The following is a 24,505-nucleotide window of genomic DNA, read 5'->3' on the forward strand; positions in this document are numbered from 1 at the left end:
TCGCTGAATTGAGCTGAATGAAATTTAAATTCAAAAAATGCCGTTAGTTTAACGGAAAAATATTTTTTTTATTCATTTAATTTGTTTTTGTAGATATCACATAGCCCTTAATTAAATATCTGCTGCTAATTTATTGCTATTTCCATATTGAGCTTAAGACTGATAAGAAATTGTGATTATAATCCGATGGTGATGTAGATTGTTTTGGTGTTTCTGTGTAGTATTTTTCAGGTTCCTGGTCAAGTATCTTATCAGCAATGACTTGCAATCGAATTTGGACCATCTGCTTGTTTAAAATTGGACATATTAAGTTGAATTTATCAATTTGCTTATTGATATTTTTCACGTCATTCTCATATTCCTTTAAAACTTTAGTCCATTTAATTTTATCGTCATCGTCAGCAGGAAACTTCAACTTTGATCGTTCAAATTTTAATTTATCCTTGACTTCCTGAATACTTTCCCTGATCTCTTTACTTAATGTTATAAATTCAGGCTGAAATCCATTGTCCAGCAAAATTTTATTAAGTTTATGTGTCACGAAATCGACATAAGGATTTTGACTTTGTGCATGATCAAGTGGCTTTCCTTGTCCGGATAGATTATTGAAATCACCTTTATGCATCGATTCCATAATTAAATCTTCAACGACTCGATCGAATCCATACTTAGTTTTAATCGCATGCTTCTTAAAATGATCACCTTTCTTGATTAAGGCATTATCAGATGCAACAGCTTTTTGCATTCTATGTTCAAGGACATTCTGTTGTGCTCTCATAGCTCGAATCTGTTGATATTGTTTCTCACGTTGGAATATAGTTCCTGCACCATATCCTTCATTTGACAGAAAAACTCTATGTTGAGGTGCTGTATGCTTTATATCAAAAACTTTAACTTCTTCTTCAGGATCCATTTCTATATTCCTGCGAGCCTTCGCGTACTTTTGCATAAGAAATTTAAAGCATTCATCAAGTTCCTGAAACTTTTCTATGCTTGCATCTTGATTTCCCGAGTCTGGATGATACTTTTTGACTAATTCAATGTACGATCGTCGGACTGTATTTTGATCAGCATTTTCGCTTACTTTAAGGACTTCATAGCATCTCTGGAAAAATTAATTTAATTAAATTTTGTGGTTTATGGTATTGATGGCTTCACTTACTTTATAAAGATCAGCTCGTCTCATGTAAGACATGCTTCTGTGTAGAATTAAATTGTTGAGAATGCAGTTCCATTTTTTACCGTACATGTTACGAAATTGCACTAGAAAATTCCTGCTTTTATATTTTTGGGTATGATTCCTTATTGTACTTTGATGTTTGACGGACGTTAGGATTGGACTGATAAAAATTTATATCATATCACTTCTGGATGCTAATTTGTCAGGATATAAATTTTAAATATTATTTACGTGATAACAAATTTTTCTACAGTAGCCGCAAAAATCTAACGAAAACAATGAATGCATGTCTGCATTGGGGTGAGAAAATGTCTCATATACTTAACTCTCATGACTGCTCTTTTAATACACATTATCCAATTTTTATTCACATGAATATGAAATTTTGTATCCTATACCTATATAATACTTTAAATAGATCGTGTAAAGCCTTAATCGCTTTATAAGGATTAATTTTGATGAGAGTGTCAACAAATCCTTTGACACGTGATCGGACGAATTTTTAACACTGATTGAATACAATTTGGTAGATTAAAATGTATTTAATACACAACAAGTCAAAAATGAATTTTATTGGTGTCATGTCTTGCGTAATGATATATTTCATCAATCCTGATGAATATCCTTATCGACACGTGTCATAAGCAAATATTAATTTGTGGGTGCATCTCACACATAATTCTATTCTATTTAGTATTTGTAGCATAAATAGCTCTATAATTCTCACACTGTTTACGGAATAGTTTAAAAATTATGACTTTTAAATGGAATGAGGGGTCAGATGCTGTGTGGCAACTTCAAACACTCACAGACGTTTTTCAGGTACGACCATTGATCATTATTAGTTTTATTCAGTTTGAATCGTGAATAACATACTTAAATATTAAGAAGTAAATGAGAATTAATCTCAGGTTTCAAAAATAAATTCTGTAATTAAGGACTTATTGCTTCAGTTCCTTGTTGATCAGCATATGCTGATTTCTCATCTCTAATTTTGATATATGTCGAATATAAAGTTACAAAACAGAAGTAAAGTACAATTCCAAGCAAATAAGCTTTAACTAGTCCAAAAATTGATGTATCCATAATCAGAACTTCTAAAGGATTCATTATGATACTAAAAACGCAGATGACAACTCCAGGAATTATTAATTTCATTTCTTGCTGTGGATATATAAATATTAGTATGGTTCTTAAGAAAATTGATGGACCAGAGCACGAAATCAACTCTTCTCCATACAAATTTTGAGTCGACTTCGAGCTCTGGATTAAACTTACAGTCATTACTCCCAAAATATATGTGACATAAATGCCTATGATAATAGATTGCGCTAACAACTCAAATCGATACATCCATTCAAACAATTCTATGCGAAAAACAAAACATCAAATAATTAATTAATTTAAGAAAAATCAGAAATTAACCTGAATCCTTTGTGTCATACAACACTATTTTCTCATCATAACGAGTATTCATTGTTTCAATTATCATCCTGTCTTCCTTATTGTCCATAGATCTTAACATAACAAGTGCATGGAGAAAGGATAATAAGGCCAAAATTATACAAAATCTAAAATTTAATAGATTACTAAGTTCTTATGATTATTCTTTCAAATTGTAGTTAAACTTACACAGAAACTATATATGAACCAGTTTCCAATTTGAAGCACATAAAGCTTTTAATAGTTCTCATCTTAAATATACTTTTTTATCAGGTATAAATAATTTTCACCAAATCCACATTAAAGTAGCAAAACTTAATTTTTGGTCATAAAGCGCATCTGTCTTAAAATTATGGATCGACAACATTTGAATGCTGAATGCGAATATGGATGAGTAAGAATCCAAACGATTTTTGAGGCATTAATTAATCTTTATTTATAAAAGCACAAGGAAAATTGAGAATGTAATTTAAATAACTTTGTTCCTATAAATCTCATGTGAATGTAACGTTGAATTAAACATATAAATTAAAAAAATACTAACTAACATAATTATAACAATAATATTGGATATTCCAGAAAATCATTAGAGCCTTCTTTATATTATTTGATGCTTGTGTAGCCATTTGAAAATCTGATTTTATCACTGATTGAATATACCACGGTTATAAAATGGAACATCAAAAGGTCAGCAAAAATAGCGCATAAAAATCCATACCATCCAAACGAACATGTTAAAAAGATTGGTAAGTAGAACAAACTAAACATTTCAACAATAATGGCAGGTTGTGTTAATTCATGTTTACCCTAAAAATATATAAAATTATTAAATTACCATAGGTCTTAGACATCCTTAAAACTAATCACTTACGTGGTGCATTGCCGTAAGAAGTAAAATGTGAGCAATTACGTTTAATAAACATATTAAATAAATCAGCGTAAAAATTGCAAAGTTAACTAAAAATTCACATCTTTAATCAAAAAGTTAAGGCATTATGCTTTAAATTACTTACTAGTTTGATCTGTCGTGTACGTAAGAAATGGTGGTTGAAGTGTAGTAGTCAATAAAAGTGAACCATAGAAAGAAGTAAGAAACCTATAATATATAAAACGTTATTTATTTCACAATTATATAAATTTTCAAGCCTTACCATCCTATGAAACTTCCTCCTCTTTCAAGTTCAATACACCCAAATGCAGTTTCACTCATTTTCGTTATAAAAGGTTGTCTAATGAAGATATGTTAAGTTATCCACTTATATCAACATTCATAATTAACTTACCTTTGTTTCAATTATTTACTGATTGTAGTCTTCTATGTGTAGTCAATTCCTAGCGTTCCTGTCTAATCTTATTCTCTTTTGATTTTCGCGCCAATTATTTCCATATAAATTTTTCATGGATTTATAGGAAATGTATTTTCTGCAGATTGGATCAATATTAAGTATTTACTGCTTTAAGTAATGGGTTTTTGAGCGTTTTCAATCAAAAAGCATCGGAACATTTAGTTACAAACTGCAAATTAACGTAATTAAAGCATTTTATTATTCATTATTGACATTGGACCACTTGATTAAAATTTACCTAATTCAAATGTTCCAAAAACGTTGAGAATTTCACATTTTCATTCAAATTCTTAAATCATTTAAAATTGCAACATCAGAACCTAACTTAACGATACCAATAAAAAATATTCACATAATATTTATAAAAAAATTAAACCTTAATCGCTTTATATCAACAAAAGCCACACGTTTCCAAAAGTGTCAAAAAATTCGTTGACACATTGCACGTGATTCTATTGCAGTTTACTGTGATTGAATATAATTTGTTAGATTAAAATGTATTTAGTTTGCAATAAGTCAAATAATAATTTTTATTAGCATCATGTGTTGCGTAAAGATATTCCTCATGATTCCTCGTTGAATGTCCTTATCGCCACGTGTCACAGTCAAATATTTAATATTAATTTGTGGGTGAATCTCACGCACTTTACTCAACCAGTTTCACATCATAAAATGATGCAATGAATTTTTAAGGGATATATCCCTTAATAAAATAATGTTTAAGCTCCGCCCTTTTGTATATTCACACTGTGCAGCATGTTGATGACAAGGATGTTATAATATGAAAAATTCATATTAAAGGAGGTAGGAACAGACATGAACATGCACGTACCCTTCTGCATTACATCACGCGCTGTGATTGGACAAACATTTTCATCCCTTTCTATGCCATTTTCTTGAATTTTTCACAAAATTTTCAGCATTTTAGAATCAGATTTTAACCAGATCAGTTCAATTTAATTTAATTAACGTACTCAATCATTAAATCAGTCAAAATAATGACATCCAAGGATAAGGAATTGAAAATATCACCAACATTCTCAGCAAAATCGGAAGAAGCCACAAAAATAATCAATATGGAAAGAAGCAATGAAAATTTATCAGATGATGAAAATATGTCGGGATTTGATTCAGACTCTGAGGATGAGAACCACAATGGTAAATTAGTTGTGCTTTATGTCCAGTGCTTTACTGAATCTATCGTAAATTTATGTTCAGGATCATCATCAGCATGTCGAAATTCCAGCAGTAATACATCACAAAATAATTCAGGTGGTGAAAATTTGTTGGCACTTGCAGCTGCAAATCCTAATTTGGCATTTGGACAAACTATAAGGAACGGAGTTGTGGTCAAGAAGATCTTTACAAATACGCGGGAAAGGTAAGCTGTAGGATGATTAAGGAGATAATATTTTAATTAATTTAATTTTCCGAAAGATTCAGACAGCAAAATGTTTCATCTGCATTTGCGGAACTAAGAAGAATAGTCCCAACACATCCAGTGGATAAGAAGCTGAGTAAAAATGAAATCTTACGTGCTGCAATTAAATACATTCGATTGTTAACCAATGTCTTGGAATGGCAGAAGCAGCAAGAAGAAAATAGTGAAAATATCATCACAAATGGATTTGCACGAACGGAATCGCAACTTTCATGTGTTAATTACATCATATCAAAGAAATATGACATAACTAATCCAATTGATAAGCTTAATCATAATAAAAGCCTGTTGATGATTGCTCCAACTACACCATTTTCTGGATATTTTCCCAAAATGTTGGTTCCAAAGCCAAACTTGTCATCGTCGCCATTTTTTAAAAATTGTAAAACATCCTTTATAAAAAGTGAAAATGTTGGACATAGCAAACATTTGTCGTCAACAACCAGCATTTTTAATCATTTACTCAAGCCTGGACATTCTCATAAGAACTTTTCTACTGATTCTTATCAAAGCTCATCACATAATTTCACAGTAAAGTTTAAAACAGAAGCTGTGGAAATAAAAGTGGAAAATGAGTCAAAATCTGATGAAGAGACCAAGAAACGCAAATCATCATCAAAATCGTCACTAGAAAATCCAGCAAAAATGAGACGAAAGAATTAAACTTTTCAAGTTGATAAAGAAGGGATTAAAAAGGTCAGAAAAGTTATAGATCACATCCGGATGATAAGAATCTCGGCAACATGACAAATTTCGCAGTCATTACTTCCTATTAATTTATCGATGTTAGTGTTAATTGAATTTTTAAGTCATTCCCAATCATATCCTCAAACTTAATTAAGTGTATTTAAGCATATTCAATTATTCTGTAACAATTTGAAAATATTTTAATTAAAATGGAATAAAAAACTGCATTGGACAATAATAATGAATTCAGAGAGTTGAAATAAGTACCTAAATAACTCAATTTGCAAAATTTTAAGTTCAGAAATAAGATTAATCAGCATGTTAATTAAATTTAGCAAAAAAAAGTTGTAAAAAATTAACTGCGAAAAATAATTCAAATTTCTCACAACGAATACATGTCGTTGTTGTGCAAAGCTTTCTAAAGTTCAAATTTTGATCCAAGAAAAAATTATATTTTCAGTTCAACAAAAAAAGCAAAAATTTATCAGAAAAAATAGTGAATAATTAAGAATTTTAAAGTTTCTGGATTATATTTAAATTAACAAATATCTAAAATGGTAAATAAAAGACATTTTACATGCGATTAATATGAAATTTCCGCGAAATAGGCAAAAAATTAAGCTGAAAATCGATTGCGAAAAATTTTGCCTTAAAAAGCACAAAAAAAAAGTTTATTGAATTAATTCGATTAGTTAAATTTATTATCTAATGGTTATCTTTATTACACTCTAATTTAAAGGGAAATGAAACATCACTACCTATGGAGCTATGCTCAAATTGTAAGTATGATTTTCCTTTCGTGAAAAAAAGATCCAGTTGAAAGGAAAAATATAGTCATAAAAAGAAAATTTACAAGTAAATCAAGGAATGAAGAAGAAAAGAAGAGGGAAATTACTTCGTGTTGTGTGAAAAATTAACAAAACATCCAAGTATTTTTATTATTTAAAGTGTCAGTAATATAATGATGTGACAATTAATGTCCGAAAGGATTATGTCAAGCTTGATTTTGTATTGAAAAAAGCTCTGTACTGGATGTTGTTTGAAAAAAAGGGTCATAAAGTCAAGACTTAAAATTGCAATACAGTGAAAAAACAATATGAATATGAATATTTTTTGTTTATTCAGCTTTTCTTCGACATTTATTAAGTGCGTTCAATTCTGTGATAAGAAAGTCAGTTAAAAGTGAAACAATTAAAAAAATCATAAATATTCATTGAGAATGAGGAACAAAAAATAATAAAAAAAGAACTTTAAAAGTTCATAATTGAGGAGTAAAGCTTCAATCGTAGTGAGAAAATTTTCAAGTGCGCAAGGTGGCGAAACGTAAAGAAGATATTAAGGAAATTGTGATTAACGCATAAACATTTGTGAACTAATCCTTTGATCTACACAACAAATTCTTATTAAACAAAAAAATGAGAGCCTTGACTGTATAAAAAGTGTTTAGTACAATTTCCACATCTCCAAGTTCTCTTTGCTTTTTCTAATTAGTTGGAAAGGCGCAGAAATGTTTACAAAATAAATAAATTTTGTTCTGTATTTAAACATAGATATGTACATTTGGGAGAGGAAAAATTGGAGCTGTTTCTGTTAAGTTTCTTATATGTATACAATCTCTCCAACTATAAAATGTGAGAATTATGTTTAATCTTGTCAGACGAATGTGAGAAGGAAAAAAAAATCTATGTTTATATGAGATAATTTGTTCTTTATAGAGTTTGTGTCTGACACTTAATAGTTAATTTTTGGAGAGATTATTGCTCAATTAGTAGGCGACTCGAGCATTCGTTTATAATTTATGTCAGGAATGCTTTGATCTGCTTCCAAAAGTCTTTCTTTTTAATTAGAAAAATTGGATCAATAATTTGTGTCGACAAAAGACTTCATCTTAAATCAATTAAAAGTTTTTCTGAGTGGGTCTGCTTAAAATTTGTCATTTTCGCATCTAATCATTACTCAATTATCAGACAGCATATGTACAATGTATAAATTACCCACACTTATGCTTTTCAAATAAAGCTCCTTTTCCGCAAAAAGATGTAATAAGACATTAAATATACAGAACAAAACTAGCAAGTCCAATAAATTAATTTAATTGACACCACATTTACTTCGTCGATAATTGCGGATCGTAATGCGATAATTAATTGTTTATCTTTTGGTTGGAAGTCATGTGATGATAACAAGAAAGAGCCTAGTAATTGTTATACGATTTATTGAATCTTTCGGTCTATATATTCATCATTTTCAGTAGCTATTTAACATAAACATTTTTCTATTATTTCTTCTTCAAAGAAAAGTATGTTAAGTATGTATGCTGTGCTATGATTTTGAATACCTTAAGCGCAGCTTCCAATGTTTGGCCATGAATGCTTTGACTCCAAATATTATTAAATGTCTTATTCTATGCCAATCAGCTGTAGTAAACGTAATAAGAGAAGCACTCTTGATGAAAAATCAACTCAAAGCGGGAAAAAAGTAGCGCTGTCATGTGGGAGGTAAAAGCGTGTGTTCTCGTTAAAAGAAAAACTCTTGTTGAATAGAAAAAGGTGAAGAAGAATATTAAAGTAAGATATCATGAGATTTCAAGGAATGAAAATAATTCCTACCAAGTTTATTGCTGTGTAAATATTCCGTTAAATATATTATAAAGTTTTTTTTATTTTATTTTCTTTTTTCCCTACTTAAGTTTATTTTTATAGAATCAATTTGGCAAAAAAAGTTTCATAAACATTTACAGTGTGAGGAAGATTAATTGAATTTACAAAAAAATTCTTGAAATTTCATCGAGTAATTTCAAATGTAATACAAATGCATTAAAGTGAATAATTAAAACAGATTAACTGCTACTGTGGCTTGGGAATGACATTAGAGAAGTTCTTGAATGACACGTGTCATTTTATTTATTCATGAATAGCATGCTGAGACTTTTCTTTAATACCATAACCCATTTAGTTGGAATCTTTATACTTAGATTCAGTAAATTAGTCGCTAAGTGAGTTACTAAGGAAACAAAATCCTTTAATAATTTGCCATAAATACTAAAAGGGATAAACTTGATCATTAATGATGTTAAGAGTTTAGCAATTGGACCTGAACAGACAATGAGCATGAGTATGGTCACAAGATTGAGCATGCTCAATTTTATTGATTGTTTATAGTCATGAGCAGGCTCAGTTAGGTGGGTATGGTCATTGACTGTTAGGAGGTTGAAAAGATCCTAAACTGAGAATTGAATCCATTAAATCAGTCCGTATTTACGATGGATAGAGAAGTTTAGGCCATACTAAGCGTGTCGACATCCGAGTATAAGCCCCAAAAACTCTCGTTAAATTAATATCCTCATAAATAGATTTTTTCTTATTGATTGAAGGCTCAAATGATAACAAAATTGTCTTAATTAAGTAGACACTTGATAGGCACAAGAAAATTTAATACATTAAGTAAAATTACTTTCGTGACCTCTTCAAAATTTAATAAAAAATTGCATAAAAAAAAATCACATTAAATATTAATCAACAAGAGTATTCACTGAAAATTATATATTTTTTTCTTCGTTCATAGAACAAAACTTGTATGCGTGGCTTAATGTTATTAAATTATATTTTTCATTTTCATGATAATAAAAAATGGTATTCTTGTTGGAACTTTGTTATTGTTGCTGTAGAATAAAAAAAAATTAAAGAATACCACAAAATTATGCTAATTCAATTCTAGACTGAATGAAGTCTCATGTCTTTTGGCTTTAACGATAACAAAAAATTTACATTTTACTTTAAAACTTCGATCACCAATTGTGTGATTCTGTTGTCAGTGTCTATTCTTATCGAAATTTATTGAAGAAAATATGATTTAATGTCTATTTGTTATATACCCTAATTTAACAGGCTGGTCTAAGTTGACCTTATGCCCCTAACAGAACACGGTACCTAAAAGCATCCTCTTTGTCTTTTAGGATGTTTAGCAACAAAGTAGACATTTGTGGAGCTGACCATTGATTTATGCCTGTTGACATTTATGTCTGTTCCGTTCAAGATCCTGTTTGTCATTCAATTATTGATTCTCTCAACATAATATGCGCATTGATGCTGCTCACATAAAATATTTTATACTTCCTTTAATATCAAATGTTAAAAAATTATTCATGACATTTTATGGTCGAATTTATAAATATGAATGGTCTGTTCTAACTCATCTCGCATCTCAATTTTTTGTCCTCAGCAATGTATCATTGGTTGTCATTTAATGCTGTACAATAATAAAAAATATGAAATTTTTTTTAACACATGCTGCAATATTTATGTACGTTTGGGATGGTAAATAACAGAGCTTTGGTTTTGCGGTTTATTTTTCACTGCCAAAATGAATAAGATTATACATTTTATTTGATAAACTGATAAGATAACAGACTATAATTAAATTAATACACTGCATGTGGCGTTTGCCGAATAATCAGTCGATAAAAATAAAAAAAAAATACTTTAAGACAGCCGCTAAAATTCTTTGAGTTGATTTCTGTCAAGGTCCTTTCTGTTTATAATTATCTCTTGATAAATTTTTATAAGGTGTGAAGCTCTCTTTGTTACACTCTCAATACTGAAAAGCCTGAATTATACATCAATGTGCTAATAAATCACATAATGTGATAAATTGGGTTTAAAATACAAAAAATGCGCACCATTCAGATATTCTCGTTATTTTTCAATTTTCTTTAGCACTGAGATACATCATCTTCATTGAAACTGTAGAGAATGTTTACTTCGCGAACCAATGAAAATTATTTCAATGACTTTGACGAGATATAAAAAAAAGAGAAAAATTGAGCAGTAAAAAATGAAATATTGATGAAGTGTCGCATGAACATTTTCATTACTGTAGACTAACAATTGCCTTTAAAATCATATGACACAATGCGCCCACAACTGTTTTTCTTTTGTTTTTGAACTTTGTTTGAGTGGAAAATCAGTTTGTCCTTGAGGCTTTGTAACATCAACAAGTTTTTTGTTGTTTTTCAATGGAAAGGAATTTCAAACTTTCTGTTCGAATGACTAATTTTATGAAGGCAGAGATTTTTAGATGTAATGATGTCCAAATAATGAGCTTTTAACTGACCAAACATTTAATGAATAGTCTATTCCAGCTTTATGAGCTTGAGACACTGTGATTAGTAATTGTTGTACCACAACATTTAGAACTACAGTTTATAGTGGGATCTGAATCAGTTTTAAGCTCTGCGCATTGCAAGGACACAATTAGGTCATAACACATGATGTTCCTTGGAATGTACCTAGTTACAACTTGTGAGCGAAAGATACTGTCAAGAAGATCATACACATAGTTGTATATCCTTATGAAGTAACCTAACAATGTAGACGCATAACATATCAAAGACTATAAAACTGCATCCAGCACTCGAATCTTACTTCTTAATTAGAACTGCAAAATTGAAAAAGTGGGAACAATGGATTTAATCTATAAACCCTGTAAGGGAATGGCTCATGATTTTGCCATAAAGCGTTACGGTAAGGGATGGTTCAAGAAGCAATACGCAATTCCTGAACGTTCCCTTATCACAGAAACATTGGAATCAATGGCACAAGTAATGCGCTCAATTCAGATATCCTTAAGACCTTCCTACTTTCTTCACATACCTTATACATATTTTAATACATATTCTTTTACTTTCTCACTGTCAAATGTCCACAAATAACTTTTTTCTTTTCGTTCAACATCCCAATAGTACACACGGCAAGTGAGAGAAAGTGAGATAGATATGAGCAAATTAGTAAATATAATAAAAATAATAATAAGAACAAAAAATATTGGCAGAAAATAAAATTAGCAATGAAAAAGTATTCTTGTGCTGTAAAGAATGTGGCGACAAAAAGTTAATGCACAATTTCCGTTCTGATCGCATCGTTTCATGTTGAAAAGTTTTATGAGCAAGAAGAATGTTGCAACAAAAAAAAAAATAAAAAATTGGCAATAGATTTGTCTTACCTATGACAATTTACATGTCATTAAGGAAAATGCTACTAAAAAAGTGACAGAAAATAAGAGCAAGTCACAAGTCAAATCAAAGAGAAAATGTGGATTGAGTTAAGGTGAAAACCTCGTGCCACTTAATTATTGTAACAATATGAGCAAAGTGATCGCGAGTGAATGGATGTTTTGTGTATGTAGACTTACTTGACTTAGTAAGCTGTTGCTATTTTTAATCATTTTTTTCTCTTCTCAAATCTTTTTCTTTTCTTTTTTTTTTGTTTACAATATGAAAAATTCGTAAATTTTCTTAAATGATTTAAATTTTTCGATTTAACTAGACATAAATCTTTTTGTTCCTATAATGACACTTTTTCTTCTCTCTTTCACATTTTTCAATCTGCAAATCATGATTGCCACCGAAAAAATCCAATCAAATGAATCATGTACAACATGTGTATCAACTCATAAATGAATATATTAGTCGATGCCGATGAGATTCGTCGTTTAGGTAAACGTTTTAAGAAATTGGACTTAGATAACTCAGGTGCATTGAGTATCGATGAGTTTATGTCGCTGCCAGAATTACAACAAAATCCACTCGTACAGAGGGTGATTGATATATTTGATGCGGATGGGAATGGTGAAGTAGATTTTAAAGAATTCATTCATGGCGTGTCGCAATTCAGTGTGAAAGGAGATAAATTATCAAAGCTTAAGTTCGCTTTTCGTATCTATGATATGGATAATGATGGATTCATTTCGAACGGTGAACTCTTTCAAGTGAGTATTACATATTTGTTGCTGTTGATCTAGGAATTCGTGTTCATGTTTCTGATTTTAAATTTATTATCAATCAAAAGTCTTTAAATAATGAAATATAGTTGAAATCATATCTAATCATTAGATAGGTATCATATATTAGTTGTTATCTAAAGCTCTGACAAAAAGTAAATCAGTTTTGAAACCTGTGCTATTCCTGTGATCAAGACATGCACAGAATCACGCCCTAGCAGGCAAAGAGCGTGCTCTAACAAGCAGAGTAAGCTAAGAGCAATGCTAACGAACGTATGCAAGCTCTCGAGAGCATGTTCGTTGCCTGCTACGGACAGGTCAATGCTGATACTTATTCTATGTTTAGAAAGTATTTGAGATACAGAACAGCAGATTCTGAGCTATATTTAAGTAAAATCTAGATAAGAACATCGACCTATGTCTGTTGAAGATCAATTTCAATGAACACGAATTTAGACAAGCATAAAATGACCCATATTAACATATATTATGAATTTCCATTTCCCAAAAAACATACAGGTATTGAAAATGATGGTTGGTAATAATCTTAAAGACGCCCAACTCCAGCAGATAGTTGACAAAACAATTGTTTTCGCTGATAAAGATGAAGACGGAAAAATATCATTTGATGAATTTTGTTCAGTAGTTGGCAATACAGATATACACAAAAAGATGGTCGTCGATGTTTAATTGTGTTTAGTTCTCGTTCTCGTGTGCTTCGTCATTACTTTTTTTAATTAATTAAAGTTATTTTTATTTTATTAAAAAAAAAAGTTTAGCAGAAACAAAACAAAAAAAAAATTATAAAAGTTTTATTATAAAAAGAAAAATCCTATAAAAAAAATCTCATCATCTTTCTCATTGTAAGAGCGCTGTCGAAACACTCATTAACTTTTACTTTGAATGATCCAGAAAGAAAATTTACAGTTCAATTAAACAAATTTTTTTATTATTTTTATAATTTTTTTTTATAATTATATTTTTTTGTGTTTAAGACTATTTAAACTACTTCAACAAATCAAATCAGAAATATGGAAAAATACACAACACAACCCGCCCTCTTTTTATGACATTTAATATATTTAATCATATTCTGGTATTTCTATCCATACGCAACTCGTCATTAAATGAGAAGTGTTGTTATGCGAATATCATAATTGATAAACAAAATAATTGATTTATAACAGCATCTAAAATATTAATCATAATCTTATCTATTGAGGAAGAATATAAAAACATTAATTAAATTATTGAAATTTTAAGGTGAAGAAGATGAGTCTTTTTTAACTTGTTCTTTAAGCTTAAGTGAAAAAAAAACATGAAAATATTTAAAAAAGAAACTAAAAACTGAGAAAAAATTATTATTGAATTATTGATATACTAAATATATTATTATATAATATAATCTTAACAGCAATTGCTGTAAATCAATTGTGTGAGCTTAATCGTGTACTTGATTGATTTACAGCAATTCGTGAATGATAAAAGATAATGCAAATATTCTAAGCACCTTTAAGAATGATGTTATTTAAAGATTTTTTTGTATACACTTCTTTATATTCATTTGTGAATGTTTACAACCAATAATTTTTTTGTTTCTTATTTTTTTGAATAAATACCAATTGCCATCAGATTAATCAAATATCCGAAATATTCATAAAATTTATAACCGTGCTACTTTATTAAAATAAGGCATTAAGTCTTGAAATCAAGTTGCTTAAAAAAGAAATGATTTGATGCCGGAGTGTGCAATTGATAGTTTTCCGTTGGATATCCTCTAAAGTTTAATTACTATGGAGTGATCATAATTGTCATATTATCAAAGTTCCTTATTACATACTTTCAAATACATATTCACTATTGGAGTTGATGAAGCTGCATATGAAAGAGTGTGTTTCAATATTTATGGATGTTCTTCATATATGGATATATTAGGGTTACATTCCTAATTTACGTAATTAAAGACAGTTGTCATATTAAAATTAGTATATCATAAATATGAGAATTCATTTAAATGCTGAATTTGTTGAAAAATCACTGTACAGCTCGAAGTCGACTCGTTTTGTATGGAGTCTAGTAGACTTGAGTCTACTGTTCCATACAAAATCCAAATCGACTTCGTGCTCCGAATTATGATCAAAATTCTTGTACGAAAGCATCTGATAAATATTGAAATAAACTCTTTGTGCAGTCCTCGATTCAAAATTTTTAAGCTAATTACCGCAATTCAATCATAAGTTTATACGATTTTATCATAATCTCACTGATGGTGAACCAAAATCTCTAAACTAATTAACATAATTTTTCCTACTTTTTCCTATACGATTTTGTTTATTGATTTTTGTTCGTGATACAAATTTTTAAGTTCTGTATCTTTTGTTTAAGAGAGTTTATTGTAGAAATCAAACTTAATACTTATAAAGACCTGTTTTGCACATAATTATTCGAAAACATATAGATGTGAAAAATAAATTAAAAATTATAATAAGTCATTCTAGTAACAGATCTCCGTGTACGGACGATCAAAAAGTGTATTTTTGCGAGCAGCACTCAGTACTTAAGTTCTTGAATGTGAAATTTTCAGTCAGCTAGCTGACAACAAAGTGATTACATGAGTGTAATCGCAAAAATATGCAAATATATTACATTATAAATATATTTAAAAGATGAAAAAAAAAGAAACAATTAAGAGAATTTTCAAAACTCTTTCAAATAAAAAATATATAAAAAAAAATTATTTCCTTTTGAATTTTGCATAAAAAAAATGAATAAAAAATAGATGAAAATATTCTTTTCCAATTTTCTCCTTTTTTTCAAAACTTTTGAATGTGAAAAATTCAGTGTGAAAAAAAAATAATAGAAAAGTAAATTAAATAAATTTTTTAAAGTCTTTTTCCGGAAAAAAGTAACAAAAAAAATGAGCACTCACCGATAAGAAACAATGAACAATTTAAGAATTATAACAAAAAAAAAATGTAAGGAGTCACGTCAGTTGGCACGAGAGTTGTTTCAATAATGAAAATTAATTTTCTTTATGCTAACTGAATTTTAACAGATATTAAGGCACACACAAATGAAGAAAAGCAATTTAAACTATTTTTTTGTTTTGTTTATCAGGACAAAAAATGAATATTAAATGTGCAAACTTAAACATTAAATTTAATCCACATGAGATTTATCACAGAAACACATTCTTCTCGTTTCCATTGATAGTTAATCATTTTTAAGGAACAAGAAAAAAATTTTTTTTTTTTTTGAAGTTTCACGATAAACAATTTAAATCGTTTCTTATTTAAGATATACAAAAAAACGTGGTGAAAATTGATTTTAAAAAGCTTTGGCAACTGGCAATTTTTTCGTGGATTTTCTGATACTGAACAGTTCCTTTGAAATAGATTTTTCAGAGTTTTTGTTCTTTAATTTTCATTCGAAGAATTTTAATGTTGAACTCAAATTGTGTATTTCACACAAAAATTCCTGAGCGACACAATGTGGCAAACCACATTTTTGTTGTAAAATGGTCAAAATCAATCGTCACGATACTGTCACGGTGACGTTAAGAACACGTTGTGTTGCTCGAGATCAACTCAAAATTTGTATATTAAGAAACCGTGTGACACAACATAAGAGTGGCAATCTAAATGGACTACGAACTCTGTGTGGCTTCCAAATGGAGCTTTGTGTCGCACGAGAAATGTATCTAGAATCAAGCTACATTTCTGATATGAAATTACAATTCTGATCAGAAATAACAGCTAATCAAAACTATACAGCCAATTAATGAACATGAACATGACTTATGTCAGGGTGTTTTGGCTTATAAAGTCGTTATCCTCAATTGTTTTTCATATGGTAAGGGATCGTTTGACCACTTTTATGAGAATAATTCTTTTGAATCGAGTGTCGTTACGACACATCTCAAGCTGCAGCAAACTAGACACTAGCATGTCGTGCAACATACTTTAGTAAAGATTCGTTCCAAGATAGCAATGCTGCTTGTAGTCCAAGCATTCAAACGAGCGAAAAAAACTTTAAAGTCATTTGAAAAGCTCATTGATTTAGAAATTATACTAATTGCCAGTTCCAAGCGACATTTCAAGTAAACTTATTATACATAAAATCGTTAAAGTTTCGAAGGAAAGTGTTAAATTAATATGGAAAATCTCTTTTTCATTCTTCATGCTTTTATGCATAAAAAAAGGTTTTTTCGAAGTAAAATTAAATTTTTATGAAATTTAAATTCATTATTAAGAGAAAAAAATGGAAGTTTAAGCAAAGCATTATCAAACAAACAAATCTATTTGATTATTATAATATGAATATAAAAATTAAGTAAATTACCTTAACTTCTAAAAGAAAAGAAAAAATATTGAAAAAATCTTTATATACTTTTTAAAAAGTTTCTATTCAATTTCATGAAAAAAAATGATGATGATAAAAAAAACTTAACAATTTAGAGATGACGTCTAAACTTATTACTTTTAATCTATTAAGTAACAAATTTTCCATTATTTCTCCACGTCATCAATCAATGTTTTTGGTCACGTGTGTTCAAAACGATACTTTATGCACTAAGTGGATTGAACATATATTTCAAGCCGAAAAGTGCGTCTAAATAAATACGGAAAATTTTGTTTGATGATGGAAAAATGGTGGAAAATTTATGATGAAAATCATAGATAGAAATCCCTTTTTAAATTAAACGAAAGAATGTACTTTAATTAATCGAATGATATTTAAATCATAGGATTTAAATTTAATCCTCGGATTTAGCTTTGGATTAACTTTAAACCCTGCAGGTTTCAATATCATTCCTTAATAAAGTCAATCTTAACGCGAAAAAACATTAAAGTGGAGGAAAATTTTTTGATCATTGACTTGGGCTAGTAAGCTTCACAGCATTGAGTGAATATAATTAATAACGTAAAATATCTAGTCAACACAATTAAGTTGTGCTCGAATGGAATGAAGTAAAAAAGAAAATGATGAAAATTGATTTGTGGAAAATTTTTCTCCATATCACGCACTCACCCATACATACATACATTTACACACACACACATATTTTTTATGTACTTCCTTAATATTGCCCTTATGTCCTTTTCTTTTCTTTTAATGATAAAAAGACAATTTTTAAATTTTTTTTTATATTTTTCCTGTTTTTTTGATACTTATTGTTGCTGTTTTTCTTTACCTTTTTCTACTTATTTCGTCTTTTGTGTATTGTCGAAAAAAAAAAGTTCTATTTATCGTAGTCAATCGAGGGTTTTGGATTCTTCATGGTCTTTTTCTTAGAATTGGATGCTGGATTGAGTTAATTAACTCAATTGACTAGAGACTTTAACAAAAAAAAGCTTTCAGAGTGGTCGAGCGGCACAATGCGATAAACGGTATCATTTGCCATAAAAATGTGAAAATGTAAAATCATCTGTCACGCTACTGTTAGGGCAACATCGCGTAATACCATTAATACAGCGACGTAACATTGTCCTAGCAAACACGTTGTGCTGTACAACATGGATGTTAACGTTGTTGGGAAGTAACAAAAAGTTCATATACTCAAAATCCATTAGAACTAAACTAAAAGAATTTGTGAGATGCAACTTTGTTGTCTACTTGACACATGTCCACAACATATTCCCATACTTCCCTTAATAAACGAAACATGTAGATTAAAAAGTTTTGAAGATGTCAGTTGCAATAATAAAGTCCATTTATTTATGTGCTGTCACACATGTTGATACATAAGTGTGATATATGACATGTCACATGTGTCCAACACACTTTGTGTTTGCAGAATTCAAAAATAAGTAAACTTTTACATCCAAAAACTCTGATATTGCTGATTAAGCAATGACTCTATAAAATATCACTGGATGTTGTTTTAATAGAGTCCAAAATGGAAATTGATCATGAAGTGTCCAACTCTAGATGGAGAAAAAAAAACTTAAAAATTTAAATTTATTAAAAATCAAAATTTTTTCAAAAAATTTAAACAAATGCGAAGAATTTTCATTATTAAAATTTTGAGAAATTTTTGCTAAAAACAATTAAAATGAAAATTACACACAAAAAAAAAACAACTCACAGAAGTCGTTGTTGTAAAATCAAGAATATGAAAAAAATTGTATGTGGTTTAGCTTAATTAAAGAAACATTAAACTGAAAAAAAAAAAATTACCTTGATTTATGTTATTTCCATAAACACTTTTTACTTTTTATTGTTGACTTTTTCAGATTCTTATACCTGAAGCTTTTTAAAAATAAATGTAAGAAGAAAAAACAAAGAAAAAAAAATTGTGTACTTTTTACTTACTTCTTTGCATATTTTACTTCCTTTCGCAAACTCTAGAGCAGTGTTGCGCAACCTGTGTGGTGCGACACACTAGTGTGACACACAAAAATGATTGAAAATGTCATGAACCACATGTTGCATGTCACGCTTGTGTGGTTTCAGTTGCAGCTCAAAACCAAGGTGTGTCGTGTCACAAAAAAGGTTCAATACCACTGCTCTGCAAGTTCCAATCATGATGAGATGTTAGGAGACAAGGAAAAACTCTCATCCTGAAGTATCTAAAAGAACATACTTCTGATTGAATTATTGTGTAAATGCTTTCAAATTTTTGATAGAAAATGCTGAGTATCTTTACTGTTTCAGCCTTTTTCCTCTGTTCTCTCAAATATTGAGCTTATCAGATGCAGACAGGTGAAATTGAATCATAAAATGAAATTTGTTTGAAGATTTACAGATTAGTTGCAATGTTTGCTGATGTCTTATCGTTTGTACAAGATTTAAAAGCTAATTAAACTAGGTATTCAAATTTGAACAGGTTGTGTGATTTCTGTCGATGTTTTATGACGTAATAATATGCTTAATCTTTAGATTTATCACAGAATCAACATGTATTAAAAATGAATCAAAGGTTGTCGTTCGTTGCCGACAAAAGCAACATTACATAAAGTAAGGTTTACGTACGTTTAATTACGTAACGTTAGATTTACGTACGTATTATTACGTAATGTTTACGTATGCTTTATTACGTAACGTAAGGATAACGTACGTTTTATTACGCAACGTAATGTTTACGTACGTTTTATTACGTTTCGTTAAGTTTAAGCATACGTTTTATTATGTAACATTAAGTTCACGTACGTATTATTACGTAACGTAAAGCTTTCACAATTTTACCCCCATTTAAAGCATCTAAAAAATATTCTATCTGCAGAAGGAATCAAAAAATTTCCATTTCTCCATCATAACACAAAAGTATGTGAGATGCAAAATATCAGCTTCGAGCATCAATTTTAAAGCTATTATTCAAAAAATAATGTAAATCCAACAAAGAATTTTTGAAAAGAAAAAACGTCAAACTTTTTTTAAATTTTGATTAGATTTGCTTACAAGCGGAAGCGTTAAAGATAACATCACGTCCGTGACGTATTGTGGGAGTTGGTTGCTAGACATTATCTTGTTTCGTATTCATAATTTGCATAATGAAAGCATACATTATTCAGGGCGGATTATTTATGTCAAGGTCAGAAAGCATTTGCATGCTTAGAGGATACAGAATTTGAAATGAATGCTTGGTTTGTTAATGAAGCTTCGCTTGAAAAAGGGAGACTTGATGTTGATTTTTGTTCTGTTTAATTTAACCCTTTTTAATGCTAAGGCGGGCAATTTTTATGAATTTGAACAGACATGCTGATTCAACCGCAATGTTAGGTGACACAAAGCTCCTCTAGCTACTCTAGGATCTGAAAAAATAAATACAAAAATTAACTAGAACTATTTTGCTTTTATTGATTCACATCAATGTCTACTTTATTAAACATATGTTTTGTTTCTCATGATAATTAAGGTAAAAATGCTACTGATACCTTTAAATGTTGACACATAAAATATAGAATGTGTACCTTATAATTACACTCTAGTCTATGGCTATCGAATAATATTGATTTGATTCTTGTTCTGGCTAATAATAATGTTTTCTGTTTCAATCAATTCGTTCTGTTCATTTCCTACTGGTTGCCTTACAAAATAATCTTAAAATTGCTCAGAATTATTCAAGGATCACTCACTTAGTTCTGTTGAGTTCAATACTAGGAATGAGTTATTAAGTCTAAAAGAGCTGCACCTTCTTAGTTACAGACAGATGCTGATGTTCTTGTGAACTATAGCTGCTCTCGGAATGAAAGCTTAAATATCCAAATTTAAGACATACTCAACTTATGAGTGATCCCATCCCATTAATGAGTACGATGTATAAGAAATAAATATCTATTACAGTTGTGGATAGTGAAACTTCCAATTTTAAGACACGTGCCATTCGTCAACTACAATAAATCAATCAAAAACATTTCTACATCTTGCATTGCTAACAGTCGTGACCATCACTTCTAACAAAAAACTAACTCTCTTTTAACTTTGGAATGTTCATGATTTTTAATCATACTGTTTTAATGTCATAATAGTGATAATTGATATGAGAAAAAGAAGCTTTTATTTTAAAAATGCAATGAAAAACTACTTTGTTGAGTATAAAAATCTTCTAAACATCAAAAATATTTTTTTTTGTGCTGCTTAATTTGCACAAGCATTAGAAATGTATAAAAAGGAGATTGCACTTAATTCTAATTGGAATGGGTATTGTGTATGTGCTTAACATCAAATTTATGTAATTTCCTCTTCATCCTTTCGTTGATGCACCATAATGTTTTCTTCTAGGCAAATTTTAATGTTTATGTATTGTATTATGATCATGTATTAAGGAACAAAACTTGGGTATTTCGTCAATTCAATCATGTGTCTGTATTCTATTGAAGGATTGATTTTTGGGAGTCAATGTTGTAAAATCACATGACATAGTGTGCGATATTAGGATACAGTCTTTAAGATATACCCAAGATTTATTAAATAAATGCATAACTTTAAATAATAATTTTGAACGTAAATAATACCAAATGAATCTCATAGTGAAGATCTTGCTGAGTCAGTAGAGTTTAAAAATCTGGAACTGAATGGTCCATTTTGTCTTTGATGAATGATGATGATAATCTAAAATGTCAATTAAAGAACAATAAATCATCTAGGAACATCCAGTAAATAACATTAAGTCTTACTTCTTAATCATGTGATCATATAAGAATGTTGGCATTATGGTGATAGTTACTACTCGGTCAGCTGTCTGGATTATCTTTGTAATATCCTTGTCTTTCATTCCAATCTATTAAATACACAGCAATTAATGTAAGGACTGAGGATTAAATAAGATTAAAACTTACCACATTCTGTCCATCGACTTCTAGCAATTGATGATCGATAAGCAGTCCATTTCTTGCAGCAGATGAGTCCTTAACGATTGTTACAATCTTTCCATTTTTAAATTGGAATCCAACACAGCCAGTGCTGTCCTTATGTAAAGTCACAGTTCTCTCAAATGGTCGATCACGAATAACAAGTGAAATGTTGTTGGAATTTGATTTTCTTAATAATTTATGGACATCATCAACTGAATATCCTGCAACTGTTGTTCCATTGATCTGAAGAATTTGATCGCCAAATCTAAGACCAACTAATGCTGCTGGTGAATTTTTAATGACCATACAGACAAAAACTCCTTTGTTAATTCCTTGTGCTCTTAATCCAACTTTTCCATCTTGTCCTTTACACAAAATTAATTCACGAATTCCATTTGTTGTTGTTCCTGCTCTGGCTAATCCAATAGAATTACCACTCAATGGAGCTAACATGTTATTTGGCATCGATGGAGCTGTATATGTTGTTAATTGTTGATTGCCATTTCGAAGATATTCTGGCATATTTGCAGCAATAACATCTTGTGACAATTCCAAGCCCATATAATCAATGAGATCAGGATAGACTGGTGAGTTAATTGGTGAGTGTGAATTTAATGGTGGTGCTGATGGAATTCCAGCTGAATTTGAGATCTGTTGTTGTGAAATGGCATCAAATGCATTCAATTGTGCACGAATAGTCTGATCGACTTTCATATCTTCAAGTGATGGATATAACGACATTTTTGCTGCTTTGAATCTATTGAGAATGAGAATAAAGAAGAATATTAATGAAAATAATTAATTAACATACTATGAATCATATCGAATCTATTTTAATAGTTTTGCTTGTTCTTCTTTGAGAATTTCCATGAATTAATTGTGAAGCAATTGCGGCGGAAAGTAACAATCAACAAAATCCTACAGATCACAATATGGGAACTTCCCATTCATTGTAGACCAGTTCCAATTGGAATATCATTTAGGAATGTTAAGTTAGGTATTGTACAATTTTATTTCACAAAATATATGTTTAATTATTGACAAATCTGGTGCTGTGACTGGAAATTTAATTAAATTTTTCTTCGGAATATTTTGATTTCTTCCCTAAGGTCATCATCGAAATCAGGCCTTTCTTCATTCGTTCTGAATATACTAACATTAGATTTTCGCACCATAATTGTAGACATTTGGCCAGGCAATAACTCTTCAGTCACGGAAAGTGAGTCATCTTCAAAATGATTGTTGTTGTTTCGTCGAAAATTATTATTGTGGTTCTTTCGAGCATAATTATTCGTTCTCAATTCGTCATTGCTGGAGAATTTTTCATTTATTGATCCACAATTGGAATCTGTTTCCATCATTTCGGTGCTTTGTTTCAAGTCTTCTTTGTTATGAGGATTCGTTTTTTCACGAACATCATCAAGATCTTTCCGGAAATCATCCACTTCTTTACGAAGTTTATCAAACAGGTATGCGTTAAAGCATATTTTTACAGCTTCACTGTCCTTTGAGTTTTCAATGTCATTCTCAACTCTTTCCTTTATCTTCTGAATTATAAGATCTTTGTTAGGAAAAAATTGTTCTGCGAAGGTTTCTTCATTGAAATGACCAGTTTTAGCCAATTTTATGCCTGTTCTAATCAAGTGCCTTATGTATTTATCTCGTTGAGACATCAGAAATGAGTTCAAGCATTTGTAATTGTTTGCAGAATCCATTAGCTTAATTAATTTATTTGTTTTGCAAATGACTGATAAGATTGTTTGATTATGGCGAAATTATGAAAACCGCCTTCTGTGATTATAAAATTTTGTCACAAGTAACAATGAATCATCAAATGGGAAAAATCACTTTGATGTGATTCACGACTTTATTAATTACTGATTACTTAAGATAACAACATTATCGTGGAAATTCTCAATATTCGATAAGATTCAACTATTCCGGTACTTCTAAATTTACTGTATAGATCTATTATTAATGATATTAAATACTTACATTCCAGAAGATCCAAGAGACAACAAAGAAAACTGATTTTTTTTTAATAGAACTAAATGATTTTTCACAATTATGGCACTGATTTGATGATCTGAACGTTACAAAATACTTTATAAGCACAACACAATCAAATTATCAAGTCTTAAAGCTGTGAAATTAATATAATTAATTATTTTTAGTGCATATCACTTTCAATCCGTTGAACTGACTGAACTATGCGAAACTGAACTATTTAAATGTTAAATGGTCGTTATTTTTATGCTGAAATTGCTGAATTGTGATGAATGTAAAAATTTGAATTTTTATTGTAACTGTCAAATTTCAAATCAGTTTTTCATGC

The 24,505-nt window shown here is 29.7% G+C and overlaps 4 protein-coding genes and 2 long non-coding RNA genes across 7 annotated transcripts; 2 read left to right on the forward strand and 4 right to left on the reverse strand.

The window, feature by feature from the left end:
* Positions 1-43: 43 nt before the first annotated feature.
* LOC139097177 (dnaJ homolog subfamily C member 28) lies at positions 44-1,431 on the reverse strand. Its single transcript, XM_070648968.1, has 2 exons — positions 1,163-1,431; positions 44-1,105 (listed from the first exon to the last, which is right to left on the reverse strand). The coding sequence occupies exons 1-2, from the start codon at positions 1,247-1,249 to the stop codon at positions 137-139; spliced, it is 1,056 nt and encodes a 351-aa protein (XP_070505069.1). The 5' UTR covers positions 1,250-1,431; the 3' UTR covers positions 44-136.
* A 1,027-nt stretch (positions 1,432-2,458) lies between these two features.
* LOC139097233 (uncharacterized) lies at positions 2,459-2,897 on the reverse strand. Its single transcript, XR_011545048.1, has 3 exons — positions 2,813-2,897; positions 2,606-2,751; positions 2,459-2,547 (listed from the first exon to the last, which is right to left on the reverse strand). It is a non-coding gene; the product is annotated as an uncharacterized lncRNA (long non-coding RNA).
* A 343-nt stretch (positions 2,898-3,240) lies between these two features.
* On the reverse strand, positions 3,241-4,074 carry LOC139097220 (uncharacterized). The gene is made up of 5 exons (XR_011545046.1): positions 3,907-4,074; positions 3,775-3,852; positions 3,637-3,719; positions 3,495-3,580; positions 3,241-3,430 (listed from the first exon to the last, which is right to left on the reverse strand). It is a non-coding gene; the product is annotated as an uncharacterized lncRNA (long non-coding RNA).
* Positions 4,075-4,907: 833 nt separating this feature from the next.
* On the forward strand, positions 4,908-6,247 carry HLH3B (Helix loop helix protein 3B). The gene is made up of 3 exons (XM_070649004.1): positions 4,908-5,127; positions 5,188-5,350; positions 5,407-6,247. The coding sequence occupies exons 1-3, from the start codon at positions 4,968-4,970 to the stop codon at positions 6,071-6,073; spliced, it is 990 nt and encodes a 329-aa protein (XP_070505105.1). The 5' UTR covers positions 4,908-4,967; the 3' UTR covers positions 6,074-6,247.
* Positions 6,248-6,556: 309 nt separating this feature from the next.
* On the forward strand, positions 6,557-15,673 carry LOC139097159 (calcineurin subunit B type 2). 2 transcript variants are annotated; one of them, XM_070648946.1, is made up of 4 exons: positions 6,557-6,654; positions 6,837-6,876; positions 12,564-12,862; positions 13,394-15,673. In XM_070648946.1, the coding sequence occupies exons 1-4, from the start codon at positions 6,652-6,654 to the stop codon at positions 13,562-13,564; spliced, it is 513 nt and encodes a 170-aa protein (XP_070505047.1). In that variant the 5' UTR covers positions 6,557-6,651; the 3' UTR covers positions 13,565-15,673. The 2 variants fall into 2 exon arrangements, with proteins under 2 accessions (XP_070505047.1, XP_070505048.1); XM_070648947.1 differs by lacking the exons at positions 6,557-6,654; positions 6,837-6,876 and adding an exon at positions 11,669-12,272.
* Positions 15,674-20,649: 4,976 nt separating this feature from the next.
* On the reverse strand, positions 20,650-24,378 carry LOC139097155 (syntenin-1-like). Its single transcript, XM_070648942.1, has 4 exons — positions 24,166-24,378; positions 22,156-22,927; positions 21,994-22,097; positions 20,650-21,928 (listed from the first exon to the last, which is right to left on the reverse strand). Exons 2-4 carry the CDS (start codon positions 22,909-22,911, stop codon positions 21,874-21,876), a joined length of 915 nt encoding a protein of 304 aa, XP_070505043.1. The 5' UTR covers positions 22,912-22,927; positions 24,166-24,378; the 3' UTR covers positions 20,650-21,873.
* Between the last annotated feature and the right edge of the window lie 127 nt (positions 24,379-24,505).

The sequence above is a fragment of the Chironomus tepperi genome, unplaced genomic scaffold (assembly GCF_022539635.2).
Source record: "Chironomus tepperi strain 1889 unplaced genomic scaffold, CSIRO-AGI_Ctep_v1 contig_415, whole genome shotgun sequence".
NCBI lineage: Eukaryota > Metazoa > Arthropoda > Insecta > Diptera > Chironomidae > Chironomus > Chironomus tepperi.

Coding starts and splice junctions, on each gene's coding strand:
- LOC139097177 (XM_070648968.1), bottom strand. CDS start 1,249: ATGTACGGTAAAAAATGGAACTGCATTCTCAACAATTTAATTCTACAC. Junction 1,106..1,162: donor GACGAGCTGATCTTTATAAA/GTAAGTGAAGCC, acceptor TAATTTTTCCAG/AGATGCTATGAAGTCCTTAA.
- HLH3B (XM_070649004.1), top strand. CDS start 4,968: ATGACATCCAAGGATAAGGAATTGAAAATATCACCAACATTCTCAGCA. Junction 5,128..5,187: donor TGAGGATGAGAACCACAATG/GTAAATTAGTTG, acceptor ATTTATGTTCAG/GATCATCATCAGCATGTCGA. Junction 5,351..5,406: donor TTTACAAATACGCGGGAAAG/GTAAGCTGTAGG, acceptor ATTTTCCGAAAG/ATTCAGACAGCAAAATGTTT.
- LOC139097159 (XM_070648946.1), top strand. Junction 6,877..12,563: donor TATGGAGCTATGCTCAAATT/GTAAGTATGATT, acceptor TGAATATATTAG/TCGATGCCGATGAGATTCGT. Junction 12,863..13,393: donor CGAACGGTGAACTCTTTCAA/GTGAGTATTACA, acceptor AAAAACATACAG/GTATTGAAAATGATGGTTGG.
- LOC139097155 (XM_070648942.1), bottom strand. CDS start 22,911: ATGTCGTTATATCCATCACTTGAAGATATGAAAGTCGATCAGACTATT. Junction 22,098..22,155: donor AAGTCGATGGACAGAATGTG/GTAAGTTTTAAT, acceptor TGTATTTAATAG/ATTGGAATGAAAGACAAGGA. Junction 21,929..21,993: donor TATGATCACATGATTAAGAA/GTAAGACTTAAT, acceptor TTGACATTTTAG/ATTATCATCATCATTCATCA.